This window comes from Mauremys reevesii, linkage group 3, assembly GCF_016161935.1.
Source record: "Mauremys reevesii isolate NIE-2019 linkage group 3, ASM1616193v1, whole genome shotgun sequence".
NCBI lineage: Eukaryota > Metazoa > Chordata > Testudines > Geoemydidae > Mauremys > Mauremys reevesii.
The window spans coordinates 78,513,072-78,540,842 of NC_052625.1; the positions used below are offsets into that span (position 1 = coordinate 78,513,072).

The 27,771-nt window shown below is 41.5% G+C and overlaps 1 protein-coding gene across 2 annotated transcripts; it reads left to right on the forward strand.

Moving 5' to 3' along the window:
* Positions 1–995: 995 nt before the first annotated feature.
* Positions 996–27,335, forward strand: RBM34 (RNA binding motif protein 34). Of its 2 annotated transcripts, none has more exons than XM_039532104.1 (11): positions 996–1,215; positions 6,065–6,239; positions 8,971–9,110; positions 10,270–10,501; positions 12,770–12,829; positions 13,688–13,731; positions 14,615–14,698; positions 14,964–15,027; positions 15,112–15,154; positions 26,194–26,312; positions 26,994–27,335. In XM_039532104.1, exons 1-11 carry the CDS (start codon positions 1,163–1,165, stop codon positions 27,264–27,266), a joined length of 1,287 nt encoding a protein of 428 aa, XP_039388038.1. In that variant the 5' UTR covers positions 996–1,162; the 3' UTR covers positions 27,267–27,335. The 2 variants fall into 2 exon arrangements, with proteins under 2 accessions (XP_039388038.1, XP_039388039.1); XM_039532105.1 differs by having other exon boundaries at positions 6,068–6,239.
* Positions 27,336–27,771: the final 436 nt, after the last annotated feature.

Consider the following 27,771-nt stretch of genomic DNA (forward strand, 5'->3'; position numbering starts at 1 on the left):
TTGTGTGAAAAAATACTTTCTTGTGTTTGTTTTAAACCTGCTACCTATTAATTTCAATTGGTGGCCCCTTGTTCTTGTATTATGAGGTGTAAATAACACTATCTTATTTACTGTCTCTATACCACTAATGATTTTATAGACCTCTATCATATCCCCCTTTAGTCACCTCTTTTCCAAGTCGAAAAGTCTCAGTCTTACTAATCTCTCCTCATACGGAAACCATTCTATACCCCTAATCATTTTTGTTGCCCTTTTCTGAACCTTTTCCAACTCCAATATAACTTTTTTGAGATGGGGGGAGGACCACATCTGCTCGCAGTATTCAAGGTGTGGGTGTACCATGGCTTTATATTAAATAAACCCCAGCCACTAACAAGGGCAATAAAATGAACCCGCCCCTCCGCTGTGGCTATGGTGTTGGTACTGCACCTTCGGGGCGGAAGGAGACTGCTCCACTGATTCTTGCCACAGGCACGTTCCTTCGTTCCAGAGACTGGGAGTAAGGTGACCAGATGTCCCAATTTTATAGGGACAATCCCAACATTTGGGGCTTTTTCTTATATAGGCTCCTATTATCCCCCACCCCCGTCCTGATTTTTCACACTTGCTGCCTGGTCACCCTAACAGGGATCGAGAGGCAGGTCTCCCCGCCCTGTGGCCCTGCTCGGGCGAACGGCCCCTGACGGGCCGGGCGGGGAAACCCACGGACGCGCCAACGCTCCCCCCGGGCAGGGGCGCGCGCCCCGTGGCCGCCGCTCCCCACGGCAAGGGGGCGGCTAGCGGGGCCCAGCAGCGCCTGGGGATAGCCAGGCAGCCCCGCCCCCTGACAGCGCCGTGCCAAGGCGTCAGGCGGGCAGGGACTCGGAGCAGAACTAGCCCGGCTCGGTGCCCATGTACGCGCACGGCTCCACCCCCCGGGGCGGGGCCTTTGGGAAGCCTGTTGGCTCACGCCCGTAACGGCCTCGCTTTCCCTCTCCGCTAGGGGCGCGCGGCGCTTGAGCCTGACCCGGACCCCGTAGGAGCGGCGCCGCCGCCGGGCGCGCCGGAAGTGACGTAATATCGATGGGCTGGGGCTGGTCGTGTGCTCCGCTCTGCTGCTCGCTTGTCGCGGCGCTTCCTGGGGCGAGGTCGGGTCTAAACCGAGCTCCCCGCTCCCACCCAGATGAAACCTTCTAAAGCAGCGGGAGCTCCACGGCCCGCGCCGCGCGGAGCAGGGTGAGAGCGCGCGGCACACGCCCCTTCTCAAGCCTCAACCGTCGCCCCCCCGCGCGTGCGGTCCCGGTGCCTCCGTCCCGCCCAGCCTCGCCTGAGGGTGTTGGGTGAAGGGGCCTGGCCTCTGTCTGCTGCCGCCTGCCCAGTAGTGGGGGTGAGGGGATGGCGCGTCACCGCTCCCAGCCCCGCGGCGGAGAAATCCAAGGACCCGGGCGCTGCTCCTACCCGGGGGGAGGGGATCCCGCCTGCAGGGGGCGTCCCGAGTAACGTCGGGGCGAGGGTGAGTCCCGCGTTGGCACGAGGAGCCGGGCACTGCGCCGCAGCGTGCCCGGAGTGACACGTCTTCGCCCTGCGTTTGTCAGACAGGGCTTGATCACGTCAAAAGTACATAGCTGGTCCCCGCAGAGCCCCGGACTCCCTTTCGTGCCCCCCCCCCGTATTGTGCAGGGTGCTGTCACTCAGTATGTCTCAAAGCCCCACTATAATTTTGCACAACTGAAAATTTAAATTGGTCTGGGGGGGGGGGGGGAAACCTGACAATAAACGTGTCAAATTATTAGGGTGACCAGACAGCAAGTGTGAAAAATCGGGGTGGGGGTTAATAGGAGCCTATATAAGAAAAAGACCCAAAAATTGAAACTGTTCCTATAAAATTGGGACATCTGTTCACCCTACAAATTATGTATACGAAAAAAAATCAAATTCTGCTAAGCCTAACTATAGTATATGACTTGAACTGTCATCTAAAGATATAAAAATATAATCTGCCAGCTGTGTATAGAGGAGAGATAACAAGCAAAAAGGGAAAAGATGAGCCTTGGAAATTTAAACAATATAGCCTACATAAGCTACAAGAATGCAGAGTTGACTTCAAAGTGCTTTTACAGTCCCCTGATTATGGGGCTACCCAGATGTCAGTCTTGTTTCATGCCCTTGCTGCAAGTTAGAACAGATCTTAGAATGATTCTGTCTTGTGGCAGTTACCTATGGGACATTGCTGCTGCCAGGGATCCTCTGGCCATGTTCCCTGTGCTAGAGAGGCCAAGAGGAACCTCTACTGCAGCTCTGTGGCACGCAAGGTTTTCCATAGTAAAGGGCCATCATCAAGTAACTAAATCCACTGGATTTAGGGAGCTCTGTGCTACAAGATAGACTCTAGTGTGGATCGACTCCTTAGTATTTGCATGTTGTAGCTAATGTGGGTCCCAGAATAAGAGAGAAACAAGGTGGGTGAGGTAGAAGAGCTCTGCTAAGCTTGAAGGCTTGTCTCTCACTAACATAACAAAAACCATATCCACTCTGACAAGTTAGTGGAGATTTGTAGCTATACCCATAAGAACATAACAAAAGAATGGCCACAGTGAGACAGACCAATAGTCCATCTTGCCCAATATCCTGGCTTTCAACAGTGGCTGGTGCCAGATGCCAGAGTGAGTAGAACAGGGCTATGATTGAGTGATCCATCTACTGTTGTTCAGTTGACCTTCTGGCAGTCTGAGGTTTAGGGGATTGCATCCCTGATGATCTTGGCTAATAGCCATTGATGAACCTATCTGCCATGAATTTTTCTAATTCTTTTTTTTTAAATGCAGTTATGCTTTTGGCCTTGGCAACATCCCCTAGCAACCAGTTCCACAGATTGTCTATGCATTGTTTGAAGAAGTACTTCCTTATGTTTGTTTTAAATCTGTTGTTTTCATTAGGTGACTTCTGTTTTTTGTATTATGTGAAGAGAGGTAAATAACATTTTCCTATTGGCTTTCTGTACACCATTCATGATTTTATAGACCTCTGTCATATCCCCCCTTAGTCATCTAATTTCTAAGCTAAACAGTCTGAGTCATTTTAGTCTCGCCTCATATGGAAGTTGTTCCATACCCCTAATAATTTTTGTTGCCCTTCTTTGTACTTTTTCCAGTTCTTTACTCCATCTCAAAATAGATAAATCAGAACTACAAACAGTATTCAAGATGTGAGATTTATATAGTGGCATTATGATATTTTCTGTCTTATTATCTATCCCTTTTCTAATGGTTCTTAATTCTCTTCACTTTTTTGGCTGCTACTGCACATTGTCTGAAACCATCTGCTCAATTATCCACCTTAACTCCAGGATCTCTGTATTAAATGGTAACGGCTAATTTAGACCCCATCATTTTGTATGTAGAGTTGGGATTATGTTTTCCAATGAGCATTACTTTGTATTTATCAGCGTTGAATTTCATCTGCCATTTTTTGCCCCGTCACCCAGTTTAGTGAGATACCCTTGTAACTCTTTGCAGTCAGCTTTGGACTTGACTACTTGGAGTAATTTTGTATTGTCTGCAAACTTTGCCACCTCACTGTTCAACACCCTTTTCCAGATCATATATGAATGTGTTGAACAGCACGGGGGACCCCACTATTTACCTCCCTTCACTGTGAAAACTGACCACTTATTTCTATCCTTTGTTTCCTATCTTTGTAACCAGTTACTGATCCATGAAAGGACCTTCCCTCTTATCCCATGGCTGCTTGCTTTGCTTAAGAGGCTTTGGTGAGGGATCTAGTCAAAGCTTTCTGAAAGTAAACTATATCCATTGGATCACCCTTGTCCACATATTTGACTCTCTCAAAAAATTCTAATAGATTGGTGAGGCATGAGTTCCCTTTACAAAAGCCGTGTTGACTTTTCCCCAACACATTGTGTTTATCTATATGTGATAATTCTGTTCTTTACTGTAGTTTCAGACAAATTGCCTGGTACTGAAGTTAGGCTTACCAGCCTGTAATTGCCAGAATTACCTCTGGAAGTTTTTTTGAAAATTGGTGTTACATTAGCCAGTCATCTGGTACAGAGGCTGATTTAAGCGATAGGTAGCATATCACAGTTAGTAGTTTTTCAGTTTCATATTTGAGTTCCTTCAGAATTCTTGGGTGAATACTGTCTGGTCCTGGTGACTTATTACTGATTAATTTATTAATTTGTTTCAAAACCTCCTCTACTGACCCATCAGTCTGGGACAGTGTGACGTGTTGGATAACAGAAACCCCCTTGGGACTGCCAACTGATGTGCCAAGGCTACTTCTGCCACTGCTTTCCCTGCCAGCTGGGGACTCCAGAGCCCTGCCTGGATGTGCCAGACACGATTGCTGGCCACAAACACAGACCCAGGTCTGAACCATGTCCCACAAACAGCAGGCTTAACTGAAAGCATCTTAAGAAGTGTTCCTGTCTTTAACACTCAGATGTCCAACTCCCAATGGGATCCAAACCCCAAATAAATCCGTTTTACCTGTATAAAGCTTATACAGGGTAAACTCATAAATTGTTCACCCTTTATAACATTGATAGATATGCACACTGTTTGCCCCTTCTGCCACCCTGGTATCAGTGCATACTCTGGGTTAAATAATAAGTAAACTGTGATTGTATTAAATCCAGAAAGTAGGATTTAAGTGGTTCCAAGTAGTAACAGTCAGAACAAAGTGAATTACCAAGTAAAATAAAATAAAACATGCAAGTCTGTGCCTAATACAGTAAGAAAACTGAATACAGATAAAACCTCACCCTCAGAGGCATTCCAGTAAGCTTCCTTTTACAGACTAGTTTCCTTCTAGTCTGGGTCTAGCAATCACTCACAACTCCTGTGGTTACTGTCCTTTGTTCCAGTTTTTTCAGGTATCCTTTGGGGTGGAGCTGCTTTTCTGGGTGGATACACTTCCCTTCCCCTGTGTAGAATTCCAGCTACAAGATGGAGTTTTAGAGTCACATGGGCAAGTCACATGTCCATGCATGACTCCGAACTTACAGGTAGCAGCCATGTTTCACATGCTACCTTGAATGTCCTCATGTGGACTTCTTATGTGGATTGGAGCCTTCCAAGGTCCATTGTCTGTTAGGTGCTTCTTGATTGGGCACTTAACTTGCAAATTCCTTTCTAAAGAAGCTGACCAAATGCCTTACTATGGCTATTTAAAATTAAACAGGTATATAGCCAATATTCATAACTTCGAATACACTAATGACATGCATACATATAGGATGAATATATTCAGTAGATCATAACCTTTACATAGATATATCACGTGGGATATATAGCATAAAACATATTCCAGTTATGTCATATATACATTCATAAGCATATTTACATAAAGCCTTATGGGGTGCAACGTCACAGATAGTTCCTCAGATTTGTCTTCTAAAAAAGAATGGCTTAGGTATGAGAATCTCCCTCAGATCCTCTATGGAGAACACCAGTGCAAACAATTCATTTAGCTTCTCCACAATGGCCTTATCGTCTTTGAGTGCTCCTGTAGTTCCTTTATCCTTGGTCGCCCCTCCGATTGTTTGGCAGGTTTCTTGTTTCTGATGTTATTTGCAAATAACTTTTAAATGGAAGGTTTAGAGAAAAGTAAAGTATTTGTTAATACTTCCATTTCCTCTATTATTGATACAGCCACGTATTTATGAACAGTTATGCCCACTCTGCTCCCCTGTCATAATGTCATTCAAGATATAGTTGCTTAGCTCTTAATTTTTTTCTTCAGTTAATTTCTTCATCTACAAGATTGTTATTCATCGTAAGAAATTCAGCACTAAGTTTAATTTCTTTTACATTTTTGCAGCTTTTAACACACGGTACAGTGTGTTTGAGATAACTGATGGTTTAATTTACAAAATAGTTTCCCTTAAACTTTTGAACAGTTGGAAAGTGTTTTAGCCACATGACTCCCGTTAAAGTTATTGGCTATAGTGATTATTTCCTCATGCAACATTTTGAAAAATTTTGTCTTTATCTGTATTGTTTTAGGAGAGACCTTTAGCAGTATTGAATGACACCAGATGAACAATTTCTTCTCCTTTTTTTAATAGCCAGGAATGTGAGAGAAATGAAGCAGGTACATCATCTGAAGACTATGTCATTGGACAAGTGGTCAACAGTTTGTTTCAAAAGAAGTCCGCAACATGCAGACCACACCCCCTGGCACATCTTTTTAAGGCTTCTGAGTCTGAAACACAGCCAGTGTTTGTTGCTGTGCCAAGAGTAAGTAACTTTTTTTTAATATAGATATAGATATATATAGTTACTTCACTGTAAATGGATGATCCTTCTCATAAGAAATGGTTTTGGTTTTTCCTTTAGACCAGGCAGATTCTATTGAAAACTTCTTGGAACGCTAGGATCTAACTCCCAGTTTTCAAGTGTCTGACCAGTGCTCCTTGTCTGATGAGGACTGTGAATATAAATAAAATCCATATATCAGAAAACTAACTTGTCTGACAGTTGAAGGAAGTAGTGGCAGCTTTCCATATATATCTTCTGTTCCCACGGGGGAAGCAAGATGACTAAAAATGTCTTCTTCATCTTGAGTCCCAAAATAAAAACAAACAAAACAGTACACGTAAATGGGGAGAGGGAACAAATATTTTAAACATATAAATATAATAGTGATGAAGCACTCCTTACAGGTCCTTTGTCAGTTCATTAAAGACCAACAAGTGTCCTTGGCTTCACAGAGTTAACCATGTCTGATTTTAGATTAATAAAAGACAATATGTTGGGCTTTTGTATTTAAAACGAGCTAAGGGCCTGGCATATGATAGAGTGTAACTAATACACTGTTGTGGTTATTCTGCATGCCATCATATCACCTCATTTCATTGTCCCGAATGTTAGTATGTTTGGCAGGTGCAGGGGTAGTTGTGGTATCTTACCTCAGTAATTATTTACAAGCTGTTATAGAACTTGTATAGAAGATCAAATTTTATTTTATTTCCACAAAAAGAAGAAAATTTAATGAAAGAATTACAGAAAACTTCACTTGCTAAACAGCAATTTCTGCCCTTAATAGCGTTGTAAGACAACTCACATTCAGATGACTTGTACAAAGTAAGCAAACTGGCTTCTGATTTGTTGTCAGATGATTGATTTAAAAACTTTGACTTTTTTTTGACATTTATGTATTATGAGCTTTTGATTGGTGTATGATACATCCAGATTGTTGTCCATTGAAAAATTTTCCCTATTGAATCAAATCATTAAGGTTTAGAAGTTATATTAGACATAATGTCAATGGACAATATGATCAGTTTTGTTTGTTATCAGATCCTTTCTTAATTTAGCTTTTGCTACATATCTTTGGTTTCAGTTGAATTTGAAAATGGTGGTTATGCAATAAATAGAAGTTAAGTAATTTTTCAATTTTATAGTTTATTTTTAAAACAAAAAAATGGGAGTTGACAAATTGGTAGGAAAAACTTTTATCAAGTTTTTAAAAGGAAAATGAACATAAAATATAAAAATTAAAGTAGTCGGCAGCATTAAATTAATCAGAGGAGGTAAGAATCCTGCTTACGTATACAGTACAAGAAATTACAATGGCTATGTTCATTTCTTCTAGTGACTTTACCCCAAAACCAAGATGAATTATAAACTTTATGGGTTCTCCAATCCAATTGTAAGCTAATGTATAATCTAACCTTTGCAGTAATATTGGCACTATTACTACGTCTAGATTGAATTGTCACAGAAACAACAATACTTTATTAACATGACAAGCTGTAGAAGTGATGCCATTTTTACTTTTGTCTGCTCGTGCATGTATTACAGAGACTGAGCAATGACAGTTTAATGACTTTACTCTCATCTTAAGATAAAGCAATGTCTTTATTTCTGACATGGACTTTTTTTCTTTAAAACAATCATTTGGGGAATAATATGTAGATGCGCACAGCACATTAACATTCTTCCATGTTTGCCAGTATTATTTTTATTTATGGTCCTATGCAAATTGAGGGAAATCCAGTTAACATTAAAAAAGACATTTTAGTAAACAGCAGCTGTACAATAATGATAAGCCTTAAGTGTCATGTAATACATTAGCGATTGTTGTTTCATTGCAGACTTGCTGAACAAAAAGGCTTTTTAAAATACCTACGTCAGCTTCATCAGAACTGTTTAAGCGGTTTTGTGACAGACTTGGGCCAACATAGCACTTTTCTTCTCTTGTCTCCAAGAAGCATGAGATACAGTTTCTCAGTGATCTCTTATCCATGAATCTGCCCTGATTTATACTTTACAGTATGTAAAGGAAGGATTTGGCCCCACGAAAAGTATGGGTCACACATCATACTCTTAACAACTGAGCTTGGTCCCTTCATGAAATCACTGCCTCCAGTGGTCTGGGGTGTGGGAGTTTGAGACATCACTTTCAAACCTCATCTTGAGTATCTGTCAGAACTATCTACGTCTATGCCACCTGAAATGGCCAACTTAGAAAGATCTACCAGAAGTTCATGAAAACTTTTAAAAGTTTACTTAAATTTTATCTTGATTGAATAGTTTTGATCTTCACCTTTTTCTTGCTGGTAAAAACAGTTGTACTAAAGAGACCTTTGTACTCTAGAGGGTATTCTTGTTCTGAATTCATCTCTGTGCTGCAAGACTGCAGGCATTTTTATTTAAATTTAAGAACCCTTGATAACATCAACATTATGGATGTCCTCCAAGACCTCAGTAAAATAAAATAAAATAAAAATGAAGATTCTTCTGTGTACTTAAGTATTTTGTCGTTGAATGTACTTGGATGTCATATAAAATATTCTGTAGGCGTTGAAACTGAATTGGGTTTTTTGATCATATGATAGAAAACATTGGAATGGCTTTTCAGTGTGTCATATAAAATTAGGAGATTATTATGTAATAGCTTTTCTGTTTTGTAACAGGTCATATATTAAAAAAACGTTTATACACCATACAATTTATTTTTTTTAAGGAGAATAAGAAACGAAAGCATACAGACGTGGAAAGGGCAACAGAAGATCAGAGCTCATCTACTAAACGAGAACCTCCTGTAAAATTGAAGAAAGCCAAAAAGAACAAATTGTCTATAGCAGAGAAAAGGTTGGCAAACAGGTATGTAAACACATTTTTTAAATGCGATGCAGCCTAGCCTCACATAGATAGGTCAAAATCTTGCTGTTATAGTTACGTCAGAGAATAAAAGGCTTATTTGTTCTGTTTTACTATTTCTAATCTTGACTTTAAAGAGACTATGGATAATTTCATAAAGACTGTCCCAATAGGGAATAAAATCCCTCACCTTTTGGGAGTTAAGAGCAGAGACTGTCTGGAACATTAATCCCCTACCCTGAGAGGCATGGACTAAGGTGTCCTCTTGCAGGAGGTGAGTTCCCTAAGGTTACAGTCTGCTTTATACAAGAAAGAAGCCTAAATCTCAAAGAGGAGATGTGCTGGGAGATGAGCAGGCTGTCCATGACTTTCTTCTCTTAGCAATCCCATACCCGAGAGGCAGGTTAGAGCAACCCTCTGTTATGTTGTCTATTCCCTTAGAAATGTATGTGTGAGCGAGGTACTACCATTCCAGTGATGAAAAAGTTATTCTTTTTATTAGCCTGTTGACGATGAAATTCGCTCAGTTCCAGCATTGGGAAATAAGGTTACCGCTGTGTATGCTCTCTGACACATCTGTTGCATCTTTAACTGACAGCCTCCATATCCAAATCTGCAGTCTTACATTTGCTGTTTCTGCTTACATCATCCATAACATTTGAGAGCTGCTTTTAAAACTGAATAGATGTCAGTTATCGATCACATAACCTTTTTGGCATATGCCTTGGATAGACCGAGATCTAGTAGCATGTAGACAGAGAACTTCCCCAACGGATTGTGTGTGCCCTTAATGGTAGAAAGACAACAACTCGCTTTTAGTCTTAATTTAGGTAAAATAAATTGAATTTCTTTTAAAATTTTAATCTGTATCAAATTGATTTACTTTTGCCATCTACTCAGTCACACCTATTAAATGGCAATAATGACCACTCAGTACACCGGTAAATAATTCCTTTCAGTGTTATGGTCAGTTTTTTGCTTAATCTATATAACATTTCAACCCTTCCATTAAAAATGGAAGTTGTCTTGTTATTGCACCTGTACAATTTAATTCATAAATACAATTTAAGAACAATTACAATGAAGAACTTCCCTTTTGTGACTGAAAAAATCAAAGCTTTTCATAACAATCATCTGGTTGTGTTTTTCGCTTGTGCCAAAGAGAGTGTGCATTGGAACAGGCAGATGAAAAAGAGGAAGAAAGAAGGCTCAAGGTCAAACAGAAGCTAAAAAATAGAACATCTCAAGCTGTCACCAAAAGCCTTGCTAGTTCAGCTAATGAAATTGATGTAAAACAGTGCAAGAAGAAAAGTCAAATTAATGAAGCTGAGGAGATGCTGAAGAATCAGAGAACTGTGTTTGTTGGGAATTTACCTATCAGCTGTACTGTACAGGTAAGTGAATAGTTTTCTGTGGGTTAAAGGGAGCCACAGCAGGTCTCCGTTTAAAGGTGCTCTCTCAAGTTGAAAAGGACAGTTGTCTGAAAACTGACACTTATGACTGAAAGATGCTAGAGAGAAAATATCTTCATGTATTTTGTGCATTTGGCACCACTTTGTATATAATTACCCTGCTTCCCTGTATAGTTAATGAATTTCTCCCTTGCTGAAAAACTCTTTTTAAATGTTAATGAGGATCAGAAAGACCTACTGTTTTTGTAAGGAAATGTTAAAATCAGAGCATATCATTTACAGGATGCTTTATCAGAAACTAGACATTTAAAACAATTAGTCATTTTCAGAAAAACTTCAGATTGACGGTGTCTTTTTAATAAATGAAAGGTCTTGGTGATACTTTTACACTAGTTACTACGGGGAAAATTCTGTCCTTAGGTGCATACAAAGGGCTTCCTTTGAAGACTTTGTGATTGGTGAGCCTGCATCTAAGGGTAAAATTTGATCCTTAATTGTTCAAGTCTAATAAGGGAATAGTCCCAAAATAACTCTGGCAAGATGGGTTTCAGAGTAGCAGCCATGTTAGTCTGTATCCGCAAAAAGAACAGGAGTACTTGTGGCACCTTAGAGACTAACAAATTTATTTGAGCATAAATTCTGGCAAGATGGAAAATTTAAAGTTTTCTCTTCCTATTCAATCTAGTCTAAGCCAATTCCAGAGATAAGTGGATTATATTAATAACTCCAGATACTAGTTAGATATGAGTTTTAGCTTGCCCATGATTGTACAAGTGCCCCTCAATTAACCAAATGGCCATTTTCTGGACCATAGATACTTCTCTTACGGAAAAGACACAAAAGAAGAATATATATCTGCATTTTCCTATATATAGTTATACTCAGGGGCGGCTCTACAAAGTAGGCTGCCCCAAGCAGCGCGGAGCGCTGCGCCGCCCTTCCCCAGTCCCGCGGCGGGTCCCCTCTTCCCCGCCCGCCATCCTGGGGGGGGTTATTTCTGTGGAGAGGGAGCTCCCCATGCCTGCGCCTGCGGGGGGCCCACCGGGCGGCGCGGACCCGGCGACCTGCCGCCTGCGCGGGTCCCGCGGCCTCCCGCTCCTCCGCCGCCGCCTCCGCGCGCAGCGCGGCCGCTCGGGCGCGGCGGGCTCCGTGTGGCCTGCCCGCATGCGGGAGCTCAACAACGCCATGCTCCTCCTCCCCCCCGCCCTGCGCTTTCATGCCCCGCCGCCCCCTGCGCCCCCCTACCCTGGTTATACTGTATACTCATTGGTTGTCTAGATTTTTCCTAAATGTACAATCTTCCACTGTTACTTCTTACAGATTGTGGGTATTTTAAATTGATATATTTGCTTCTTTACTACCAGTAGCAGAGAAATAGGAGAAATTAGGATTAAATAGGTTGCTCTATTATGGGGATTGGCAACCTTTCAGAAGTGGTGTGCCGAGTCTTCATTTATTCACTCTAATTTAAGGCTTCACATGCCAGTAATACATTTTAACGTTTTTAGAAGGTCTCTTTCTATAAGTCTATAATATATAACTAAACTATTATTGTATGTAAAGTAAATAAGGTTTTTAAAATGTTTAAGAAGCTTCATTTAAAATTAAATTAAAATGCAGAGCCCCCCGGCCCAGTGGCCAGGACCTGGGCAGTGGAATGCCACTGAAAATCAGCTCACGTGCCGCAGGTTGCCTACCCCTGCTTTTTTTTTTATATATATATATATATATATATATATATATATATATAGCATTTGAATCTAGAAATTCCTGTTATATGATATGAAATGTGCAAATTTCAAATAAATACCAGGAGCATGGGGAAAGGCGGGTGAGAGAGGCTAAATTCAGACCAGCTTCTTTTTTTTCCATCAGCTGGAGTCTGCAGAGAATTTGGAACCCAACGAATAATTGTGATGGTTAAAGAAAATAAATAAGGATCATACTCTTACAATCTTATAGGTGTTTCTTGTATTTAAACATCCAGAGTGCTGAATTCAGTTTTTGCACTCAGTATTTTTCTTGCTTTTGACAGAGCAAAAGCACAACAAGATATTTTGACCTTTTTCCTTATCTATCTTATAGTAATAGTAATTCATAGAAATTATAGGGTTGGAAGGGACATTTTAATGGTCACCTAATTCCTCCTACCTTATATGAGTGACATAAAAATGCTTTCTTATTCAACAATAATAATTCATGTTACTGGGTTGAAAAAATGAACTGAAAATACATGCAATTTCTGTTTAGATGCTGAAGTCATTTTTTAAAGAATATGGACAGATAGAATCAATTCGATTCCGTTCTTTGGTATGTTCTTTCCTCTTACATTATATGATAAAAGTAGTTGTGTAATCTTAAAGGATAGCATTCATAAATCTTATATCTTTATTAGTTCACTAGCCATATTTCTTGACTTAGAAATTCTTAACTTGAGCCTTTTGAGAGCAGCGACTGGCTTCTGCAGTAGATCTTGCTGTCAACACAAATTATTCTTCCTATAATAACACTTGATTACAGTGTAACCACATTCTCTTTGGGAGAAAAATGTCTGAAATATTGTTGCTTGTTTTGCTAAAGATAATCTTTGACTGAAGTACCATAACACAGATTTAGAGGACATTTTACAGAGCTAGCAATTTCATTGTAAATCAGTGCTGTGTATAAATAAAAATCACCATGCTAGAATGCAAGAAACATAAACTAACCCAACTGAGGCTTTGGCTACACTTGCACTTCAAAGCGCTAAGTGTAGTCAAAGCGCCAGCGCTGGGAGAGAGCTCTCCCAGCGCTGTCCGTACTCCACCTCCCTGTGGGGAATAACGTACAGCGCTGGGAGCCGCGCTCCCAGCGCTGGGGCTTTGACCACACTGGCGCTTTGCAGCGCCACAATTTGCAGCGCTGGAGAGGGTGTGTTTTCACACCCTGCTGCAGCGCTGCAAATTTGCAAGTGTAGCCAAGGCCTGATTTTCATTCTTTATCATTTTAAGGTCTTCCTTGGAATTTCCCCTAATTGCTGTTTGATTAATTTTGCCTGATAGAGCAGCTATATTGCTTTGGGTGGAAATACTTGTTGAAAACTAAGGTGGAGGAAAGTTCAAGCATAAATATTTGAAATATTTTCATAAGCAGTCAGGCATTTCAGCTAATGCTTCTTTTGTCTTGAAGGTTCCAGCAGAGGATACTTTATCCAAAAAGTTAGCAGCCATAAAGTAGGTTTTCCTTTGAGTTTCAGATTTTATTGCTAAAGGGGAAACATTTTTTTTTGTTAGCTTTTTTTATGTTATATCACACACACTTACACTTGGTCATGATTGTTTCCTTCCTAACTTTTATTTTGTGTGGTTTTATCTTTAAAAATAATTATAATCAACTCTGTGTATATAAAATAGACAAGGTGGGTGAGGTAGTAACTTTTATTGAAACAACTTCTGTTGGTGTGAAAGACAAACTTTCAAGCCACAAAGAGCTCTTCTTCAGGTCTGGGAAAGGAACTCCCAGTGTCACAGCAAAATGCAAGGTGGAACAGATTGTTTAGTATAAGTCGTTAGCACATATTGTAAGGGACCATTCAAGGTAGAGTGACCTGTTAATAGCTTTGCAGTCATAGGACAAAAAGGAGGGCTATTGGGTTACAGATTGATGTAATAAACCAAAACTCAGTATAAAATAGGCATTCCATGATTTCTGTGATTAAAAACTTCTTAAATTCCTACAAGTAGTTTTACTGCTGTAGATAATCACTTGCCACTACACAAATTTTTCTCTTTACTAAAGACCAGATCCTGCAAGGTACTAAGAATTCTCAACTCTTGGGGATTTCATTAGGGGTTGAGGATGCCCAGCAAGTTGCAGAAACTGGCTCTGAAAAAGATGACTGTTAAAGGGGGTGGTAAAGGTCCTTTGGCTACTGTGGTAGATATTGCTATTTGGGGCACAATCCCCAGGCTAACTGTATATTTGAGAGAACTGAAGTCATTATCATGCAAGCCTTGATGTAATTTAAGATATGTGCACAAGACCATGGGGTGGGAGGTGTGGGGGAAAACCCTAAGAATTGCTTAAGTAGGATAAACTTTCTGTCTTTCTCTTCAGGCATAAGATCCATCCTAATATGAAATATATTAATGCTTATGTGGTTTTTAAGGAAGAAGGTGCTGCCACTAAAGCTCTTAAAAGGTATGTTTCATTTTAGTTCCTCATTAATGGCATTATATTTTGTGAGAATGGATTTACAGGATATCAGATTACAAGTATGAATTGTCTATTTTATTGTGTTTGACTCAAAATAAAAGCACTTTCGTCTAACTTTTTTTTAAACTGCCTTTGTTAAGAATGTTATGTTTGAAACCAGTGATAGGTTGTAAACCAAACATTTTAGTTATTCATTGGCCGTTTCTGTTTGCATTCTAATAGCCTTCCTTTTTCTCTTGTGCTACAATAGAAATGGAACTCAAATTGCCAATGGATTTCACATCAGAGTTGACCTTGCTTCAAAAGCCACTTCTGTGAGTAATATACATGATTTCAGAAGAACTTTTCTATATTTGCCTATAACCTAGTAGCTTATTGTTCTTTTTGTTGTTTTTTAGCATGACAATAAGAGGTCTATATTTGTGGGAAATCTCTCATATGGTAAGTTTAAATGGATGTTCACATTCAGTCAATATTCCATAATTTTATTTTTTCAGCAAATGTAAAATAATTGATGCTTATGTTGATAGTAATACTTCTTTACTTGTTAAGATTTAGGGTAATATATATAGATACCAAACTATTAAAAAAACCTTCAAAATTAGATCACCTATTCTAAAACTTAACTGTGAAATGGCAAAATTATTGGTGGTTATAAATTTCTAGCAATGTAAATACATTGTTTTTCACCTTTTTTTTTTTAGTAACGTCCCTGTGGGTTTTCCATTTCAGGTGCACATGCACCTTTTGTATCTTTGATCAGGGATTTGTGGTAGCAGTGCCCGTCTGGTCCACACGTGCACCCTCACTATCCTCATGCTCTGTATTGAGAGTATATAGGGCTGCGATGGACAAACCACCCTCAGTTCCTTCTCAACCATCTTGGCCTCAGACATAGTGTCTGGTGGTGCCTGTTTATTTAGCTAGCTACCTAGTTTGTACTTTATAGTGTAGTTAATCTTTAGTTTAATTAATACTAATAGATTAGATTTAACAGTTTATTTTTTTGGGGAGGGGGCTGGGGGGTGTCTGAGAGGCTTTTAGATTCTTCCTGTGCCCTCTCTTTCCTGGAGGAACTCTCCTTCCCTTTTTTCCATGGGGCATGCCTAAATCCCCAGGGTTTAAGTATTGCCTCACTTGCCAGTTAGTGACAGCCGTTCAAACTGAATCATAAAATCATAGACTTTAAGGTCAGAACGGACCATTATGATCATCTAGTCTGACCTCCTGCACAATGCAGGCCACAGAATCTCACCCACCCACTCCTGTATCAAATCTGTGTCTGAGCCATTGAAATCCTCAAATCATGATTTAAAGACTTCAAGGTGCAGAGAATCTTCCAGCAAGTGACCCGTGCCCCACGCTGCAGAGAAAGGCGAAACCCCCCCAGGGCTTCTGCCAATCTGCCCTGGAGGAAAATTCCTTCCCAATCCCAAATAGGGCGATCAGCTAAACCCTAAGCTTGTGGGCAAGACTCGCCAGCCAGACACCCAGGAAAGAATTCTCTGTAGCAACTCAGATCCCACCCCCTCTAACATCCCATCACACGTCATTGGGCATATTTACTGCTAGTAGTCAAAGACGAATTAATTGCCAAAATTAGGCTATCCCATTATATCATCCCCTCCATCAAGCTTAGTCTTGAAGCCAGATATGTCTTTTGCCCCCACTGCTCCCCTTGGAAGTCTGTTCCAGAACTTCACTCCTCAGATGGTTAGAAACCTTCGTCTAATATCAAGTCTAAACTTCCTGATAGCCAGTTTATATCCATTTGTTCTTGTTTCCACATTGGTACTGAGCTTAAATAATTCCTCTCCCTCCCTGGTATTTATTCCTCTGATATATTTATAGAGAGCAATCATATCTCCCCTCAGCCTTCTTTTGGTTAGGCTAAACAAGCCAAGCTCTTTGAGTCTCCTTTCATATGACAGGTTTTCCATTCCTCGGATCATCCTAGTAGCCCTTCTCTGAACCTTTTCCAGTTTGAATTTATCCTTCTTAAACATGGGAGACCAGAACTGCACACAGTATTCCAGATGAGGTCTCACCAGAACCTTGTATAACGGTACTAACACCTCCTTATCTCTACTGGAAATACCTCGCCTGATGCATCCCAAGACCGCATTAGCTTTTTTCACAGCCATATCACATTGGCGGCTCATAGTCATCCTGTAATCAACCAGTACTCCGAGGTCCTTCTCCTCCTCTGTTACTTCCAACTGATGCCTCCCCAGCTTATAACAATAGTTCTTGTTGTTAATCCCTAAATGCATGACCTTGCACTTTTCACTATTAAATTTCATCCTATTACTATTACTCCAGTTTACAAGGTCATCCAGATCTTCCTGTATGATATACTGGTCCTTCTCTGTATTGGCAATACCTCCAAGCTTTGTGTCATCCACAAATTTTATTAGCACATTCCCACTTTTTGTGCCAAGGTCAGTAATAAAAAGATTAAATAAGATTGGTCCCAAAACCGATCCGTGAGGACCTCCACTAGTAACCTCCCTCCAGCCTGACAATTCACCTTTCATTACGACCTGCTGTAGTCTTCCCCTTTAACCAGTTTCTTATCCACCTTTCAATTTTCATATTGATCCACATCTTTTCCAGTTTAACTAATAATTCCCCATATCAACTGCCTTACTGAAATTGAGGTAAGTTAGATCCACTGCATTTCCTTTGTCTAAAATACCTTCTCAAAGAAGGAAATCAGGTTGATTTGGCAGGATCTACCTTTTGTAAAACCATGTTGTATTTTGTTCCAATTACTATTGACTTCAATGTCCTTAACTACTTTTTCCTTCTAAAAATTTTCCAAGACCTTGCATACTAGAGATGTCAAACTGACAGGCCTGTAGTTGCCCGGATCACTTTTTTTCCCTTTCTTAAAGATGGGAACTATGTTAGCAATTCTCCAGTCATATGGTACAACCCCTGAGTTTACAGATTCATTAAAAATTCTTGCTAATGGGCTTGAAATTTCATGTGCCAGTTCCTTTAATATTATTGGATGAAGATTATCTGATTTCATCCCGTTAAGATGTTTGAGTTTGGCTTCTGCCTTGGATGTGGTAATATCTACCTCCATATCCCTCATTCCCATTTGTCAACCTACCATTATCCCTAAGCTCCTCATTAGCCTCATTAAAGACTGAGGAAAAGTTTGTTTAGATATTGGGCCATGCCTAGATTATCCTTAACCTCCACTCCATCCTCAGTCTTTAGCGGTCTCACTTCTTTCCTTGTTTTCTTCTTATTTATATGGCCATAGAACCTTTTACTATTGGTTTTAATTCCCTTTGCAAGGGAAAACTGTACATGGCTTTTGGCCTTTCTAACTTTATCCCTACATGTTCTGACCTCCATAAGGTAGCTTTCCTTGCTGATCACTCCCATCTTCCATTCCTTGTAGGCTTTCTGCTTTTTCTTAATCACCTCTCTGAGATGCTTGCTCATCCAGCTTGGTCTACAACTCCTGCCTATGGATTTTTTCCCCTTTCTTGGGATGCAGGCTTCTGATAGTTTCTGCAACTTTGACTTGAAATAATTTCAGGCTTCCTCCACCTTTAGATCCCCAAGTTCTTCAGTCCAATCCACTTTCCTAACTAATTTCCTTAATTCTTTAAAGTTAGCCCTTTTGAAATCAGAAACCCTAGTCACAGATCTGTTTTTATTTATCCTTCCATTTAGTTTAAACTGAATTAGCTCATGATCGCTCGAACCAAGGTTGCCCCTACAACCATTTTTTCTATGAGGTCCTCACTACTCACCAAAACCAAATCTAAAATGGCATCCCCTCATGTTGGTTCAGCAACTGCTTGGTGAAGGAATCCATCAGCTATCGCATCTAGGAAAATCTGAGCCCTATTATTATTACTAGCACTTGTCCTCCAGTCTATATCTGGGAAGTTAGTCTCCCATAATCACACAATTCCCATTAGCATTTACTTCATTAAAAACATTAGAAAGGTCTCTATCCATATCCAGATCATATCCCTGCCATCTATAGCATACCCTAAGCACTATCTCAGGGGAGGCTCTAGTAGCTTTCTTCCCCAGTGTGATTTTTGCCCAGACGGACTCTGTCTCATCCATTCTATCCCTTCTTATTTCTTTACAGTCTACCTCATCATTGATATACAATGCTACTCCACCACCTTTGTCTTTATTTCTGTCTTTCCTAAACAGCACATACCCTTCAATACCTGTACTCCAGTCATGACCACTATGCCACCACTCTCACAGGCCTTGGGTGGCAGGCCAGTCCTCGCTCACAGACAACCCGCCAACCTGAAGCATATTCTCACCAGTAACTACACACCACACCATAGTAACTCTAACTCAGGAACCAATCCATGCAACAAGCCTCGATGCCAACTCTGCCCACATATCTACACCAGCGACACCATCACAGGACCTAACCAGATCAGCCACACCATCACTGGTTCATTCACCTGCACATCCACCAATGTAATATATGCCATCATATGCGAGCAATGCCCCTCTGCTATGTACATCGGCCAAACTGGACAATCCCTACGGAAAAGGATAAATGGACACAAATCAGATATTAGGAATGGCAATATACAAAAACCTGTAGGAGAACACTTCAATCTTCCTGGACACACAATAGCAGATTTAAAGGTAGCCATCCTGCAGCAAAAAAAACTTCAGGACCAGACTTCAAAGAGAAACAGCTGCGCTTGAGTTCATCTGCAAATTTGACACCATCAGCTCAGGATTAAACAAAGACTGTGAATGGCTTGCCAACTACAAAAGCAGTTTCTCCTCCCTTGGTGTTCACACCTCAACTGCTAGAAGAGGGCCTCATCCTCCCTGATTGAACTAACCTCATTATTTCTAGCCTGATTCTGGCTTGCATATTTATACCTGCCTCTAGAAATTTCCACTACATGCATCCGACGAAGTGGGTATTCACCCACGAAAGCTCATGCTCCATCTGTTAGTCTATAAGGTGCCACAGGACTCTTTTCTGCTTTTACAGAGCCAGACTAACACAGCTACCCCTCTGATACTATTCCACCATGTTTGTTATCCCTATAATATCCAGTTTCATTTCCTGCACCAGTAACTCTAGTTCCTCCATTTTGTTACCTAGGCTCCTCACATTGGTGTACAAACATCTTAATTCTTGCTGTTTGGTTTCACTCACATTCTTTACCTGATTAGGCCCAGACATTCTACTGCCAGTATCACCTATTAGAATTGTATCTACAGTACCCTTCCTTCGTATGTCCATTCTCCTACCCACGACAGTATCCTTTCTTGCTTCGTTTTCTTCACTCTCAACTGCTTGGGGATACTCACATGCCATGTAAGTGCAAAATCAGCTCAGGATTGTAGAGTTCCAGGAAAGACAGAGAGAAAACTTAGATTTCTCATGATGGAAGGCCCCTGTGAACTGCATCAGGCCCAGGCACCCTCCCTCTACACTAGCCTCCAAGTGACTACAGCATCCCAACAACCTCTGCAGCTGAATCACCTTCCAGATCTTCACAAGAGAGATCTACAAGTTGTAGTGCCAAATCATCTGCCAAGTGGAGCTCCAAATCTCCTCAAAAAGAAGATGGCCCTAAGAGACTCGCTGTAGTAAAGACCTCCGGCCCCACAAAGAGTACCACTGAGGCTTCAAGTGGACTCCGAACCCAGGATCCCTCTACATCTAAACCCTTGAGTACAGCTAAACTACAGGGGTACTGAAGAATACCTTGATGCTATCTAATCATGATCCAGGTGCTAGGGACTCCCGAGACTCTGCACCAAGGAAGATGGTACTGACTGCGACCTCTGCTTCCTCATTACTGACTGACTGGATCTGGGTACCACAGTCAACTGGTACCAGCCATAGGCACTGACTTCTACTGGTATTGGTGGGTGTTTGACCCCCCTCTGGCCCCGCCCCCACTCCACCCCTGCCCTGCCCCCTCCCTGCCCCTATTCTGACTCCTTCCCCAAATCCCATTATCTCCCCCTCTCCACTCCCTGCCTCCTCTCCTGAGTGCGCCACATTCCCATTCCTCCCCCCTCCATCCCAGAGCTTGCTACAGCTGTTTGGCAGTGGCAAGTGCTGGAAGATAGGCGGAGGAGCGGAGAGGCGGTGCACTCGGGGGGAGGAGGTGAGGTGGGGTGGGGAGTTTGGCTGCTGGTGGGTGCAGAGCACCCACTAATTTTTCCCCGTGTGCACTCCAGCCCCGGAGCACCCACGGAGTCAGCGCCTATGGTACCAGCACAATCTGCACCACCCTCGGTACTGCAGGTTTTCACTGCTGAGACTCATCAAGTTTCTACACAGATCCACGTGGTACTGCAGGAATTCAGATTCTTCAGAGACCTATTAGTCTCCAGTGAACCTGAGTCTCCACTGTTGAGCGCAGAAAGACTCTCCCAGTAGCACAGCCTACTTTATCCCTAGTAAGAAATTACTCATCGGAACCAACTGATTTCCTTGTGCCCATGGGAATCGGCAGACAACCTACTACTCCACCATAATCTCCCCCTCTCCTCTCCCCCATCCACATCACCCCTGCGGACTGTGGAAACAACTGTGTTCTTCTGACTCACAAATTTCTATCCAAGGTTCCTTCTATGATCAATCCAGGCCTGACTCTCTTGGAACCTTCTCTTCAAGGGACCCTTCAGACACAGACAGCCTCAAGCTGTTCCATTACCCTTGGTATCACCAACCTTGGGTGCCTCATCCCTTTATTTATGACCCTCCCTAATAGCCATATTGGATCCTTGGGTAGCCTACCATCAACATTTCTCCAGAGCACCTAGCTCTCAAATTGAGGATCAGAAAGAGCACTCTTCTGTCCCTTACCTCACCTCACATAATCCCCACCACAGGAGGAGGAGTTTGAAGAGCAAGCAAAAAGAACTGATACGGAGACTATCCCTCAAACGGATCTTTCTTCGTACTTCCCAGATGAAGCAGTTATGCCCTCCTTTCCCCCTGGTCTCTCACACATGATTTCAAGCAATTTCAAGATTTGATGAAGAGAGTCACTGACATTCTCCATATCCCCTTGGAAGAAGTCCAAGAGACCCAGCATAGACACTTAGGCATTCTTCATACACCATCTTCCAATCAAGTAGCTTTGCCCATAAAGGAGGTATTGCTGGAGCCTGCCAACATAATTTGGCAAACCCCAGCTTCTGCACCTCCAATTTCAAAGAGATCAAATAAAAAGTACTACTTTCCCACTGGGGGCTTAGAGTTTTTGGTTGTGGTGGTGATTGGTTATTCAAAGGAAGCTCTTACACCCAAGTCAAGCTACTGTCAAAAAAGCTACAGCTCTATTTGGCATGCTAGGATTTCAGCTCAGTACCAAGAAGTCCTCTTTCTTATCTGTTTAGCGAATAGAGTTCATGCTTCAATGTGCAGAGCTTGCCTACCCAAGGACAGATTTCTTACTGTGACAGATTTGATTATGCAAGTCCATGTGAGCTCTCAGGTAACTGCCAAGTCTTGTCCGCAGCTCATCAATCACATGACAGCATGCATCTTTGTCCCATTAAATGCCTGGTTACATCTGTGCTGCTTCCGGGGTCTGGCTCAGAATGGTTTATACTCCCAACAGACACAGTTTGAACAAGCTCTTCCTATATGCTAGTCTCTCTTGACTGGTGGAAGAATCCAGGTAAAGTCTGCTTGGGAATCCTCTTTGCCCCTCTACCTCCCACCATCACCATAGTTTTTGGTGCATGCCTTTTATGCCTTATCTTCAGGGCTCATCTTCAGGAACATACTATTGAGGGTAGGTGGACTGCCCAGGAATCTTCTCTCCATATAAACTTTCTGGAGCTCAGGGCCATCAAGTATGTCTGCCAACACTTTCTTCCTGTGATCAAAGGACCATCTGTACTAATAACGGCAGACAACAGGGCCAGTATGTACTACATACATTGTCAGGGGCTAGCAAGACCCCTTCCCTTTGTGCAGAAACTATACTTATGGAACTGGTGGACAGCCCACCGGATTTTCAAGCTTTTTACTTACTTGGCCTCCAAAGCACCGTAGCTGGAGGTCTCAGGAGGAACTACTTTCAGAATCGAGTGAGAACACAATAACTCTATACTAGAACAGATATTTCTCATTTGGGGTTTCCCAGACATAGATCTCTGCACACTTCCTGTTGGTGGTAGTGGCAAAAAGTTTTGCTCAAGAGGAGGTCAAGGTCACCATTCCTTGAGAGATGCCTTTCTCATGTCCTGGTCAAAGAACCTAATGTATGCCTATCTTCTGACATCTCTCATCCTCAGAGTTTTAAACAAAATCAAGCAAGACGGAGCCAAGATCATCTTAATTGCACCAACTTGGCAGGGACAGGTATGGTTAGTATACCTAATTCGTCTCTGCTCTCACTCTTCTATCAGTCTTGCATTAACACCCAACCCTTTCATTCAGGACTCAGGAAACATTTTTCACCCCAACTTGAACACTGTATTACTCAAGGCTTGTTACCTGGTTGGCTTCTGGGGATAGAACTCTCCTGTTCCAGAGAGGTTCAAGAGGTTCTGTTGAATAGTAGGAAAGAATTAACTAGAAAAACTTACCTGCAGAAATGGAAGAGATGTTACACCTGTGTTCAACTGACTCTCCCCCTCTTGGAGATCCTAGAGCAAGTGCCTTTTTGATTTGAAGAAAGCAGGCCTTTCTCTGAGTTCCATTAAGTTCTCCTACTGGACGTTGTGGCATTCCATTCTCCAGTGTTTGCTAACCCTTTCCACAAATCAGTGAGCCCACCCCAGCTGGGATTTGAACTTAGTCCTTATTTCTCTGATGAAACCTCCTTTTGAACCTTTGGCCACAGGTTCACCCTTACACTTAGCCATGAAGATGGTTTTCTTGGTGGCTATCACCTCGGCTTGGAGAGATGGTGAGTTTTAGGGGCTTTGATGACTGACACTCTTCCCCTAAGTTTTCCTTAAACACAAGGTATCCACCCACCCACATTCCCCCTGGTTTTATGTAAGATCATTTTGGATTTTCATATCAGGCTGTTCATCTGCCAGTTTTTTCACACACCATTTCATTGGTCTAGGGAGGATGCCATCCTAAGTTTCCTCTAAGCTGCACGGCCGCACAGCTACCTATTAAGCCCCAAGCCCTCATCCCTCTGCATCCCAACCCTCTGCCCCAGCCCTGAGCCCCCTCCCACACTCTGAACCCCTTGGCCCCACCCCCACCACATGGATTTTGTTATGTGCACCAATATGAAGGTAATGTGTCACACACCACTTCCGTATTGGTGCACATAACAAAATTCATTCCATACATGGCCATAAAAAATTAGAGGGAACACTTTACATCTTGGACATTAGGCAGGTGTTAGTAGTCTATTTGAACAGGACTAGACCCTTTTGGGTCTCTCCTCAATTATTTGTTTCTGTTGCAGACAGAGTTAAAGGAACACCTTCATCCACCCACAGATTTTTCCAAAGGGGTTGCAGGTTGTATGTTCTCCTGCCATAAAACTGCTGATATCCTATGCCCTCCTAGGATTATAGTCTGTTCCACCAGATCACAGTCCACCTTTGTTTCCATATTAAAGAACATTCCTATTGCAGAAATCTTCAGAGCTGCCACGTGGGCCTCAATCCACGCATTCTCAAAGCCCTGTGCTCTAGTGCATGCATCCTAGGCAGATATTTTATTTGGGACTGCCAACCTCCAATCAATTTTGGATCCTATTTCAAAGCACCCAGCTCCTCTACGGAATATTGCTTGGGAGTCAGCTGAAGTGTAGCACCAATAGGGACGTTATTTGAAGAAGGAGAAGTTACTTACCTTGCACAGTAACTGGAGTTCTTTGAGATTTTTATCCTTATGGGTGCTCCACTACCTTCTGCTCTGCTTTGGAGTCTCCTGTCTGTGGGACTTTGCAGTAGAGAATGAACCAAGGGCGGTTTGTCCGTTACAGTCCTATATGTCCTAAGTACAGGGCACAAGGATGGCTAAGGTGCTTCTGCAGACCGAACGGTGCACCTGAAGTGGGACATCCATCGGGACAGACACCTTGAACTCCAGTTACTGTAACCGTATATACTCGTTCATAAGATGAACTTTTTTACTAAAAATATAACACGCATCAAAGAGCGGGGGTCGGCTTATAAACGGGACTATACCAAAATTTGATGATTTTAAACTCAATGGAATCATTTAATTGAATATCTAATACATTGTCATTTTGTTTACCTGGAGCGTCTGCAGGCATGGAGCTCCTTAGCTCCCTGTGGCCGCGGTTCGCCGTTCCCAGCCAATGGGAGCTGCGGGAAGTTGCGCGTCAAACTGCGGACACTGGGAGCTGAGGGGCTCTGTGCCTGTGAACCCTCCAAGTAAACAAAACGTCCTGACCCGCCAGCAACTTATCCTGACGGGCCAAGAGCCAAAGTTTGCCAACCCCTGAAATATAGGGTCGGCTTATGAAAGGGTCATACAGTTTTTGCTATTTTTACCTAACCATCTTAGGGGCTCAGCTTATAAACGAACAGGCTAATGAACAATTATATACAGTAATCTCTCCTTTAGTGCTGCTAAAACGTCATCATTTTCAGTTCTGGTAGTTGAGTGAATTTTTTTGAGAAGTACAATCAAGTTATTTAGATCTAAAAGTTGACCTGCCTTAAAATCTAGATTGCAAATTATGTTGTGGTAACTATTTTTAAAGTTTGTTTAGTAAGATTTACAAAAATATTTTTTCGTTTGCTTCTGCAGAAGAACTTGTTTTTCCAGAGTGCACTGACATTGGGCTTTAAGCCTTGTCTACATAGGCAAATTTTATATCCCTTTAGGTTTTCTTATATTGTTAAAGCAGTACAATTCCCATTAGTGTGAATGGATTTATACTAGTATAAACAGCTTAGAACAATATAGTTTATTCCTCTACAGGAAGAGGAATAACCTGTACTAATTGAACTGCATCCACACTAGTGATTGTATAACTAACTATATCAATTCAAAAATCTCTCATCTCACTGGCATCATTATACCAAGAGCATCTTCAGTCAAGTATATTATGTTTGTAAGAAGTGTCGCATCAGGCCTATTATCATTTAGACTGATTATCCCTTAAGCACAAGTCAGAGCTATAGGTGGTGAAATAGCTGTTTCAGGTTTTAAAAAATATTAATTTTAGCTCCATTCAAACCACAGATGTAAATTGTTTGATAAGCTGACATTTTAACCTAGCCTTTGTTTCTGCCTAATGATGTATTCTATTGTTTCTTAAAGCTTAATCTGCATTTTTCAAAGTAAATGTCCTAGTTTATGTATTCTCTGTTGTTAATGTATAGATAATTTCCTGTCAGATCAAATTTATTTGCTTAACTAAAGCATCTAAAATATGTGTATATGAATTTTAAACTATAGCAGAGTTTTTGGTAATACTCCTAAAGCTGTGTCTATTTCATTAACATAACCCTAACCCCACAGTGATTCCTCTTGCCTGCAGAAATTGAAGACGATACTGTGCGAGAACACTTTTCTGAATGTGGAAATGTAGTAGCAGTGCGAATTGTGAGAGACAAAAACACTGGCATTGGCAAAGGGTTTGGCTATGTTCTGTTTGAGGTATGGAAAGATAATGTTTTGGGGAGACCAGGAGTTCTCCAAATACTAAATGAAGATCTGCCCGAATCTTTTTATGTTTTTGACTTTTACACAGTAATGGTAGTATACACTGCACTCTACAGACAGGTAGGAAGACGTGTCTCTTCTCTGAGCCATTTAATGTAAATTAAGCAGATACAACACAAACTGCTAAGTGTTGTGCACAAGAGGAGTTGTGGACTACTGAGTTTTAAGGAGTGATTTGAAGGTGGAAAAGGGGAGGTCATCTGGCACATGGAAAGGGAAGTCTTCTCCATTTACAGTTACCAAAGGAAATGTTCCCTGTACTCAGAACTGGGCTCTTGGTTCCCCTTGCATGGGGCCATCTCGTGCTATCAGATTTTTAAGTGGAACTCTCTGTTGGTTTCAATGGTTTCAAAGTTCTGTTTAATACTATCTTGGAATATAAGTGTCTATGTTTTGGTGAATCAGGCTTTCAAAGCTAGTATTTGTCAGAGAGTAACTATGTATTGCACAGAGGTCTGCTCGTGTTCCTAAACACAATACATATGCTCTATTATCCAGACTCATTTCTATTTTACAATTTTCCATAGGCAGAATGTATACAAAATAATTCTGGTTTTATAGGTAATGTCTCTGTCCAATTGTTAACCTTCAAACCTAATGTGTTTGGTTTAATAGAATACAGATGCTGTACATCTTGCTCTGAAACTAAACAACTCTGAACTGAAGGGAAGAAAGCTTAGAGTGAAACGCTGCGTCGAGAAGGAGAAAAACAAGAACAGTTCAGACAACGTAAAGAACTCTGGTCCAAAGCACAGATTTGGTACTTCATTAAAAAATACAGAAAAATATACCAACAATTCATTTGCTGGTGAAAAAGCAACCCCATTGAAAAAGAAAACAAAGAGACCAAAAAGTGTGACTAGAACAAAAGGTGGGAAACACAAATAATATTGCCACATTGCTAATTTTGGAATTTGTAAAAATGTTTGTTTTTTAATAAACTCGAATGGAAAGGTGGTCTGTCACTACTGTTTCTTACCTATAAAGTTGTACAGCTGTGTGTGTGTTTTCACCTGCAGCGCCTGATGGCAATATAACTCGCTGGAAGGACACTTGTGTCCATACCCCTTGACTGAAACAGTAAGATGGTATAGGTTCCAGACACACTTTACTCTTCAGCCACTTTCCTTTTTAGAGGTGGTTCTTCCTTGGAAATGTCTGTGTGAAATTACTCATACAACAGTTATCTTAATACAAACAAGATTTATTATAAGCAGGAAAAAGGAAATTATTTGCTTATCTTCCAGGTTTACACTTCTTGTAAATTAAGGTAGTCTCACTCACTTAGGCTGTGGCTACACTTAGCACTTCAAAGCGCTAAGTGTAGTCAAAGCGCCAGCGCTGGGAGAGAGCTCCCAGCGCTGTCCGTACTCCACCTCCCTGTGGGGAATAA

Bases quoted from the DNA above. Each gene is read 5' to 3' on its own strand.
- RBM34 (XM_039532104.1), top strand. From the start codon at position 1,163: ATGAAACCTTCTAAAGCAGCGGGAGCTCCACGGCCCGCGCCGCGCGGA. The intron at 6,240-8,970 runs GTAAGTAACTTT...ATTTTTTTTAAG, and splicing joins TGTTTGTTGCTGTGCCAAGA to GAGAATAAGAAACGAAAGCA. The intron at 14,699-14,963 runs GTATGTTTCATT...GTGCTACAATAG, and splicing joins GCCACTAAAGCTCTTAAAAG to AAATGGAACTCAAATTGCCA.